The sequence below is a fragment of the Crassostrea angulata genome, chromosome 2, assembly GCF_025612915.1.
Source record: "Crassostrea angulata isolate pt1a10 chromosome 2, ASM2561291v2, whole genome shotgun sequence".
NCBI classification, from domain to species: domain Eukaryota; kingdom Metazoa; phylum Mollusca; class Bivalvia; order Ostreida; family Ostreidae; genus Magallana; species Magallana angulata.
Genome location: NC_069112.1, coordinates 25,728,254 through 25,738,772, shown reverse-complemented (window position 1 = coordinate 25,738,772; position 10,519 = coordinate 25,728,254). Strand labels below are relative to the sequence as shown.

At 36.5% G+C, this 10,519-nt stretch overlaps 1 protein-coding gene across 6 annotated transcripts; it reads left to right on the top strand.

The window, feature by feature from the left end:
- Window positions 1-1,019: 1,019 nt before the first annotated feature.
- On the top strand, window positions 1,020-10,014 carry LOC128171773 (beta-1,3-galactosyltransferase 5-like). Of its 6 annotated transcripts, none has more exons than XM_052837553.1 (3): window positions 1,020-1,166; window positions 8,065-8,179; window positions 8,710-10,014. In XM_052837553.1, the coding sequence occupies exon 3, from the start codon at window positions 8,780-8,782 to the stop codon at window positions 9,905-9,907; it is 1,128 nt and encodes a 375-aa protein (XP_052693513.1). In that variant the 5' UTR covers window positions 1,020-1,166; window positions 8,065-8,179; window positions 8,710-8,779; the 3' UTR covers window positions 9,908-10,014. The 6 variants fall into 6 exon arrangements, with proteins under 6 accessions (XP_052693513.1, XP_052693518.1, XP_052693516.1 ...); XM_052837556.1 differs by lacking the exon at window positions 1,020-1,166 and adding an exon at window positions 3,087-3,242; XM_052837557.1 differs by lacking the exon at window positions 1,020-1,166 and adding an exon at window positions 5,469-5,486.
- The last annotated feature ends 505 nt before the right edge of the window (window positions 10,015-10,519 follow it).

Here is a 10,519-nt window from a genome sequence, read left to right as displayed (position 1 = left end):
GTAACATCATATTTATATTATGTTGTGGGAAAAATTTGGGTTGATATGTGGCATGTCAACAGCTGGTCAACCCGAATTTTCTCGTAGAGTAACAGACCTGCATATATCAATAAACGTGTACATGTATTAATAACTAATGATCTCGATTTTTAATTTCTTGCCTATACCGCCGGTGTAAAAAAAAAACACGTTAAAACTGAGTTTAAACTAACTCTCTCTCTCTCTCTCTCTCTCTCTCTCTCGTTTAAAACAAAAAATAATTGATTCACCTACTTTAATATTAATATCGAAAGCAACCTGACTTAACTTTAACCGTTTTACCCGATAGTAAACTAAATCAAATATGAGGATGGCTCAAAATGTGTCACTTCAATTAATAATTTAATGAATATATATAGGGATATATACCATTTTTGATTCACCATGCCCAGTAAATTAATTAGCTACTTGCAAATCTTATTACAAGAAATTCGTGTCCATATAAATATAATTTTTTGTATTCATACATGTTTTCTTTTTCGACCTCTCAATTAGTATGACCTGTACATACAGTTAAGTTTAGGAATCTTTGATTTTAAACTTTTAATGTTACACTTAGTTCTGACCATAATTAATGTTTACCCTACCCTATGCCAGCCACATTTCACGTTGTCCTTGCGTTATCTTTATATTAGAAATGATCATAAGCTTAATTGTCAAAGAGATGACCCAGGTTTTTAGCGCTTTAAACAGAATCCATTGAAACTAAATGCAGAAAAACGGTATCAAATTTACTAAAAAATATATATACTTAATATATATATAAATCCTTTAACTTGTCAATTTATCCTTGCCCCATGACCCAAATTCTTAACTTAATTACACTTTTCTATTTCGGTCACAATAGTTGTTTAAAAAGAACGATTTAAAGATGTTTCACGCTATTTAAATTCATCAAGACGGACTGTAAGCTGACAATGTAACTGTTTCACAATCTTATAATTCAAGCGCATTTTTTAGCATGGTCAACGAGACAGCACAATGGGGACACGCGATTGGGTGCTGGGAAACCGTGTAATCTATTAGGTGGGTCACGAATACAGGTTCATACTCAAACTATGGTTTTACACAGGTGAAGTCACTTCAACCGATAACCTGGAAGCTAGAGTAATTACACTTTGTAGTAGGTAAGTCACGAATAAGTCTCTCTCTCTCTCTCTCTCTCTCTCTTCGCACGCGCTCATTCTAATTTAAGGTTCAAGTGAGATACAGATAAGGCGATAAAAAATGTAATCAGCGTCTTTTCTTTATTTTCTCTTGGACATCCAGTATTTTCTCCTGCTCTCATTTTCTCTCTCTCTTTATCTCATGAATATTCTCTCAATGCTCAGTGGAGCCACAGTTTGATAATTTATCGATACGATTTTTGGGCTTGGGGTAAAATGCTGACGATGGACCCTCCACTTTGGAGGGTCCATAGTGGAGGGGGTGGAACTTTGTGTGTCAATCTTAATTTAGAATCTGTTTGATCTGTCATTCCAATTTCATCATGCACCTAATAGCTAAAACATATGGGTTGTTTATTAGAAATTGAAAAAAAAGGAGAGGGAGGTCCTTACATTTAATGAATTTAGCAACTTCAAATGAACTTTATCAGGATACATAAATTACTCTATGTTTGTGTAACAATTATTCTAAGTCCACTGAGACTGTGAACAGGAAGTTAACTCACCTCAACGTTGGGAGAGATTTATCTTTTTTCCCCGAGTAACAAATGTTAATATATTAATAGTAAAAAAAAATGCTATGGATGTGGACAATTATTCACAGAAAATTTTAGAAAACCACCCAATGATCTTGTTCTCAAACAGTATGATTATCGGAAATATCCGAGTCCGAATTCCAAGTCACCAAGAGTGTCAGCTTCGTTGCAAAATATGTATTAACAATGCGGATTGTTGTCGGAGACAATGTCCGGTGTTTGAAATGTCTCGCCATGTCATAGTGCATTTAGACATTTCAGCACAATTATCTTCAGAACATAGGGACATTTAAAGGAAATGTAATATAAAATAAATTAATTATTTTTACAAGACTTACACTTTTGTAGAATAAAATTCATAAGCTGTTATAAATTTTAAAAATTTTGTCCATTTCAGCAATAATGCAACTGTAATATTTTTACTACCGGGTATATACATTTTGTGTAGAACTAATGAACAATAAACCCAGCACCAAAATGAAAGTGCCACCATTTGTCATCGTCAATTAGGGGAGAGAAGTTTTATGTGCTTGTGTTTAAAAGTCATATAAATAAAACAATGTGCCCCATTTTGTTGCTGATAACTTAATTGGAATGACAGATCAAACGGACTCTGAATTAAGACTGACATACCAAGCTCCACCCCCTCCACTATGGACCCTCCAAAGTGGAGGGTCCATCGTCAGCATTTTACCCCAAGCCCGATTTTTGTAATCTCTATTTCAAAATCCCTCTGTCTCTCCCCCACTCAATGAATTTTTCAGAGTCCGACGTAGTATTGTATCTAGTAAACAATGAAAGAACACAAATTAAAGACATTCCGTTCGGGACCTGAGTTCAAAAGATTTAAAGATAAAATCATAAATGTCAGGCCAGTCACCAATCTTGAGTAAATTTGTTCCATCACAATCTGAAATTCGAATCTCTAATATAGTAACACGTGTCTCATTATCTCCTTTTAGACAACCGATTGCAAAGGATAATATACCTGTAACGACTTCGTAGGCGAACCATTCTTTATTCAATGAATTTCGGTCTTTAGATTTGAGATTTAGGTCACTTGTAAATTGCCCCCCTCAAAAAATGGCTCTCCCTGTAGAAAGTGCATGCATGCGTAAACTCCCGAGATATATATGCAGTTCACGGTAACTCGGACCTTCTGCATACTCCATCAACAATGGGAACAAACAATTTGGTAATCTTCTTTCTCTCTTTCTCTCTGTCCATCCGCCTCTCTCTCTCTCATCTATTGATCGATTAAGCCTGTGTAACACGCCTTGCTCGTTAATAATAAATCCTTCCCGAAGTGCAACAGGTTTCTGACTCTGGTATCGATCGAATTGTGTACAGCGGTTGATTCTCATCAACTTCATCTGAAAACCAAGACAATAGGTACCTTTGCTCTGTTTTATCCAAGAAATGTGTCGAAAAAATACGGTCGCTTATTTATAAATAAGGAACAAGTTTTCGGGTGATTGGACATTTATTCTTCTTATCCAAGGTAAGGATGTAAAGCCCTGGTCATCTGATTAGGGGACTTTTTGTCCTTTAACAGTGCTCAGCTGAATGCTAATTGTCCAAAGTCGCCACCGTCGGTTTTACATGATGTAGCAGGTGCCCGATTTTCTGAGCTGGATACTTTGTTTGGCTTCATATTGATATTGTGTTAAAACATGTAAAGAGATGGACCTGTTATACAAAACTGTTGAGAGAGAGAGAGAGAGAGAAAGAGAGAGAGGTTGCTTTGTGTCACGAAATGAATGAAACTTCATCTCATGGGAATTTTAGTTGAATATATTTCAGAAACAGACCAAAAGTGTAAAATATTAAGAGAGAGAGAGAGAGAGAGAGAGAGAGAGAGAGAGAGAGAGAGAAAGAGAGAGAAAGAGAGAGAGAGAGAAAGAGAAGGGGGAATCTTGCCAATAATTTGTGAAAATTCATTTGATACCAAAAAAAAAAAAAAAAACCCCGACTGGTTTTGTTGTGTAGTGGCAAACGTCAGTGATAATGTGCTGAAACGACGAGGTTATTTTTTTTTTTTTATCAAAGAAAATTTTTTTACAAAAAAATGCTGTTCATTAATCGCTGGCTGTGTAATGGGGAGAGGTTAGATTCTTATTAATTTAAAAAAAATCAAGTCGGTCTCAAATTCTATTTATATAAATAACTGAGAGTCATGAATATTTTCTCCAGACAAATCGCTTTTTTTAAGAAAGAATACATTGAGCTATTGATACGACAGGTCTAAGACGCATAATACTGCATTGTATGGCAGCAAATTAAAATGCTTTCAAGCTGAGTGGCTTTGTACAAGGTGTCCACTAGTGTTTGAAGACATGACACCCCCCCCCCCCCCCCGATTAAGACCCCAGAAGTAGTCAACTTTTTCTGTTGCTGGAAATGTCATTTTGCAGCTTGGTCATAATACATTCTATAACATTTAAAAGCTGATTTGTTTTTAAATATATGCAATAGTACTCTGTAAAAACAAAACCGGATGCCGTAAATCAATATTAGATATACAATTGTAATTTTTATCAACATGCGAGCTATCACTACTGAACTAAACAGTTTACTCAGTGTTCAATTTTATTTAACAGAAAAGATATAAAAAAAATTTAGCAGTCTTTTTCGATATTAGGTATATTTCCACACAAAAAAACTGAAGGCCCTGTTCTGAACATATTTCTAATACCTGCAACCCCCCCCCCCCCCCCAAAAAAAAAAAACAAAAAAAAAAACCACAAAAACAAAACAAAACAACAACCCTACCCCCCAAAAAAGTAACCAAACATACCCCCCCCCAACAAAAAAAACAACCCCCAACCCCGACCCCCCCCCCCCAAAAAAAAAAAAAATTTAAAAAAAAAAAATAACAACAAAAAACAAAATGACACCTAAAACAAACAAAAACTTTAATTTACCGATTTTCATTTACTCGTATATCATGAATTTGTTATTTCCTTTATTCCTATTGCATTCGCTATAGGGTTAAAAGTTTTAATTTTCCATCGGAAATTAAATTTAGATCCTTTTATCACTTGTTTTGAACCTTATTTACACAAGGAATGTGGAGTCGTAATCAAAGATCTTGTTCTTGCGTTATACAATCTCTGCGCTTGGAAGATCACAGACTATAGATCTACTATTTTTATGAGGGCCGCGGGTGGGATGGGTCGTGTTTCTATACATCCGAAATTCTTGTTAAACCCTCAGTATCTCATATTAATGAAGGGTTTATTCTGTATAACCCCCCCCCCTAAAAAAAAGAAGCAACCCAACAAAAAAACCCAGATATAATTCGAGGGCTGTTTGGGCTGAAAATTATCTGGTTTTTTTTTCAAATATTGATTTTGCAACTGGCATATTCGTTTATCGTAATTTAATAAAACATTGTCTGTATATTTCAATAATTATTTATTGATTGACTGGGCTGTTAGAAAGCTAGAATATCAGTACTTCATGTAACAGGTTGATATCAAATGTCAGACCAGTTTCATAGGAGCCGGGGGGGGGGGGGGTCTACATGGCTTACCTGAAGCCCACCCCCACTTATTTTGCCGAGTCAGACATAACATAAGCATTTTTTTTTATCTGCTTGAAAAATATTTTGTAGAGGTCTGGCTATAGCCCCCCCCCCCCCCTTCAATATGCTTCCGACGTCATTTGCTATGATATTGGTCTGATGTCGGCCTCACTGATTAAGGATCGCCAAAAGTGAATAACAAGTCTGCTAAGGACAAAGGTACGGATATAGCTGCAATGTTTCAAATTTACTCTGGTATCATATTTGTCAATGTCGCTTCCGGGGGAAAATACCCGTGTATCAACATAATGTGCAAACATACAAAGGATAATTACTCAGACTGCAAGGTAGAAGGTTTTTTACGCTGTTTTATTACTCTATATAAATATAGTATAATTAACAATAAGTTTCGACCTTTTACTTACATTTATATATAAATCGGTTATATGTATCGTTACCGAGGGACTTCATGTAACAGGTTGATATCAAATGTTAGACCGGTTTCATAAGAGTCGGAACGGGGGGGGGGGGGGGGGGGGGGGGGGCGGGGGGGGGCGGGGGGTGGGGGTGTCTTACATTTAGCCCCTCCCCTACTTTTTTTGCCGAGTCAGACATAACATAAGCATTTTTTTTATCTGCTTGTAAAAATGTTTTGGAGATGTCTAGCCCCCCCCCCTTTCAATTTGCTTCCGACGCCATTTGGTATGATACCGGTCTGATGTTAGCCTCACTGATTTAGGATCGCCAAACGTAAATAACAAGTCTGCTAAGGACAAAAGAGATAGTCGCAATGTTTCGAAATTTACTCTGATATTTATCAATGGCGCTTCCGGGGGAATACATGTGTATCAACATAGAGTGCTAACGTTAAGAGAATATAATTGTTATGAGTAAATTTTAACCTTAATTTCATTGTAGTAAGAATTCTACAAATTCTTGTAAGGTCAGCAAATGATGTAATTTATGAATGGGGGAGAGGCTTTGACAGTTCTCCCTGCTATCTTTCGCACCATATCGCTCAAATCGTGGGACTTGGCAGATTTGGTTCCAATTAAATTTTAGATTATAAACAGGCTAGGCATTTTCACATTACTTTTAATAACCTCCATCCCGTCCGTGGGAATTTGACATTTAATTTCTATTTTAAAGATATTTTATAAGAAATTCTGTCAGTCTTTGTTCAACACTCATGGAATAAACTGATGTGAAATCATTCGATTGTGTTCAGTTTTTGCGTGTAACAATAATGAATCGGACTGCAAGGTAGAACATTTTTACAATTTTTTTTAATAATAATTTATAATACGTTTCGATCTTATACGCTTGAAATCTCAAGTTCTGTCTTTGCCTTTTACTTTTTACACTGTTGTTAGTCTAATGATAATAAGTATTGATCATGTATTTTTTTAAAGAAATACTATCTCCCTGAATAAAATATTTAGAGGTGACGCGAGCCGAGCTAATTTTTGTGTTTGACAGTCTCGAGCTGGTTTTGGAGTACGTGGTATAATGGAACATCTGATTCAGCCATTTAAAAAAATAATCCGGGTTACTTATTTATAACTACAACAGATGTTCACCTTAGACTAATTCGAAGCCTTGAGCGTGGCAATAGCAACCAATCGCAACCTCTCGGGCCTTTCGTTGGCGTCCATGTTACCCCCTACCTCCTCTTACTAATTAACAATTAAGAACAACTTATCATTTTCTGTTATTTGAGCCAAACTTGATTATATTCATTGATATTAATCCCTAAAATACACATCAGAAGAGACAACTATGTGTAGATTTGTCTAGACATTTAATGAGATAAATTGTAACAACAACTAACACCATTATGTAGAAAAGGGAGGTGTTTTTCCTAGCTCTGCCGAAAAGGCGCGATAATTTGCGAACGTAGCACATTGTAAGTCACTTAAGACGAGAAGTTCCGAATGCGGAATATTAGAAATGTATGACAAAGAATGGAAGAAAATCAAATTAGTCAGACAATATAAGGAACACTTAAAGGTTTCACAGCTAATTTAAGTGGAATGGATGGTAGTGGCCATTTTTAGAGTATTCTTATCTTCTTAAGAAGAAGAGCGCTGTATAACGATATAAAGGAAACTACTCAAATTCCGAAGTCAACAAATTTGCTTTTAGTGGCCATTTTTAGAGTATACTTATCTTCTTAAGAAGAAGAGCGCTGTATAACGATATAAAGGAAACTACTCAAATTTGCTTTTTTTCTCTCCATTAAGAACAATTTTATGGCTTCAGACATCGTATCAAAAATTTTGATAAAGTTTTGAAGGATAATTTGTTGACTACCTGGCTTTTCGGTATTGTTTGGGCAGCTCGAGGTTTCAATACATGTCCAAATTACAGGTCAATCGCAAAATCAACCGAAACTTCTCCGGCCTTTCCGGTAAAACTCGGAAACAAGAGAGAGAGAGAGAGAGAGAGAGAGAGAGAGAGAGAGAGAGAGCATACAAATACTCTCCAGCCCTAAAAAAACATTTTCTTAAGTGATTCATTTCCTTGTAAATTCGTTTCCTTATAAAAACGCTTACATGTATATCACTAAATCTAAATTGCTTGCTTTTAGTGGATTAATTAAAATTAAGATACCCAACCGGTGTTGTACATTATAAGTTTCTTCCGTGTCAAGTGACGTGAATCGATGTATGTCATCCCATTTCCTAGTACTTTGTACTCCCTTCTTAGTCATGTACATGCACTTCACACATTTAAAATTAATTCAGTGGCGTTGTATTGGAGGAAACATAAACAACATTTTTTCCTCTCACTTAAGGATTTTGGATCTGAAGATGTAACTGGAGATTTCACGTGTCATCGATGACTAGATGAATTGGAAGGGCTCGCTAGCTGTTAAATGAGGAGTCACTACAAAATGTAGTACGTTCTAAGTAAGTACACAAGACAGTACTTATACATACCATACTAATGCAAATATCGCTAAATTAGAAACACTTCCTTTTTAAATGAAATTAAATTGAAGATGAGTTTTAATTATAAAATTCTTCCGTTTAAGTTTTCCTCAGAATATTACTTTTTCACAGGCTCCTGACGTCAAAAAAAATCTTTTAATAGTTACAATGTAGATCTATAGATTCCTGTGCATTGTGCAACATGGTACATGTATAATATGTATAATGGAGAGCTAAATATGTGTGTATTAACAACCATAAAACCAGCTTTTGTTATTTCAGACCTAGATTCTAACGTTTATTTTTAAATGGTTATGCCTTTTTAATTTTATCGTTGAGTTTTAAACGTTGGTTATTATTGTTTTATGTTAAGAAGAAGAGTATACAATTCAGTGATAACTGCCCCCCCCCTTCCCTTGTTACAACTTACAATCGGTACATCCGCCACTTATATACAACCGGAAAAAGGAAGGAAAATTATTTAACACTCTATCCTTTTTTCATTACAGCCGATGTCCTGGTTAGTAAAACATCTCCTCCATGACGCAATGGATGTTCTAAGCTGACGAAAGTAAAAACATGGCGTTCAATTTGTGGCGCCCTTTGAGGCGTTTTTTCTGTACACCGTGTGGGATGTTGAACTTTGTTTACGTTCTTGCCACGTCCTCAGTTCTTCTTTTAATGCACCTGATGTACATCAACAGCAACCTGAAAAGTTTCGCCCCCATCGTCAAGACCGTCAACACGGATGTAAAACGTGTGCTTTATTTCCAGACTTCCAATCTTGCCACTAAAGCGCCAACCCATTCGATTAACGTCGTCAAAACCGATTGGATTTCCGCACAAAACCGGACAATTGTGTCTAAACGCCCGGATGTGTGCGATTCGTGCTTTCCGCATCATTACACTTATATTTTGGATAGCGAGGAAATATGCAGTGTCGGGGCCGATAAAAAAGATGTCAAGGTCATCGTGCTCATTTCTACAACTCATGTAAACACAGCCAGGAGGAAGGCGCTCCGAGAAACATGGCTGACGCATACGAGATCGAATACAGGTGACGTCAGGTACGCCTTCCTGCTCGGGGCGACGTCAAACACCGCGGATCAGGTTGCCTTGGAAACGGAGAGCGCCACCTATCGTGACATCATTCAAGAAGACTTCGAAGATAGTTATAATAATTTGACCTTAAAAACGATAATGGCCTTCAAGTGGGCGAGTCTCAAGTGCAAGGTCGCCAAATTCTTCATGAAAACAGATGACGACATGTTTGTGAATTTGAATTCCTTGAAGGATGCAGTGACGAAATATAGTTCTGTGCTAGAGAAAGGTATCGGGGGATACTGTAACCTCAGCCGCGAGCCAATCAGGTCTAAAACCGAAAAGTGGTCAGTGACCTACGAAATGTACCCCAATAAGTTGTATCCGCCATATTGTTCCGGTACGGGTTACGTGACTAGTATGAACGTCGTGGAGAAGGTGTATAAGGTCTCCAAGGACGTCCCGTTCATTTATCTAGAGGACGTGTATGTGTCTCTGTGTTTGAATAGACTCGGGTTAAACGCCACGCACCTGCCGGGATTTCACGCCGCCCTCCAGAAAATCGGATGTGAGTACCAATCGAAAAAGTTAGTGACGTCACACCGACTGACCCCTAAAATGTTGCATGAAGCGTGGAATTTGAAAAATTGTAGCACGAAAGCGTGAGCATATCGGTGCGTGTGATTTTTAATCCATTTCAACGAAAAAATTTGACATTTACTCAGGGATATTTGTATATATGATGATCATGAACAAAGAAGTTTGAAGTTCTTTTCCATTGTTATTTATGATACCGTATTATCTTAAAATTAAATTTTATTGCTATATGCAGTTAGTCTAAAACAATCTGATTAAAATCAGATCCACGATCTGCTCATTGTTTTTCTATATTCGCTATGTACGAGGGTTGTTCGGAAATTATTGAGACAACTTGAATATTTTCTTTTCTAATTGACGGATTTTGGTGAAAATTGGCATCGACACAGAAGAAACGCCAGCAAATAATAAAACAAAGTAATATTAAAAGAATATTTAATATTTTTTTTATGACGGTAGATAAACAAGTCGGTGGTCGGGGTACCCGGCGCAGCCATGAACTCGGAGATTTAACAACTTAAACATCTACGTTATAAGTGTACGTAGAATTACAGTTAATGATAAAAGAAATCAAATTAAATATGTTCATTTTGCTATTCTTTGCGACTAACTTTTGATTAAGTTTCACTGATGTTCGAGTTGAAATACGGATATGGTACACGTATATTTACCAAACAATAG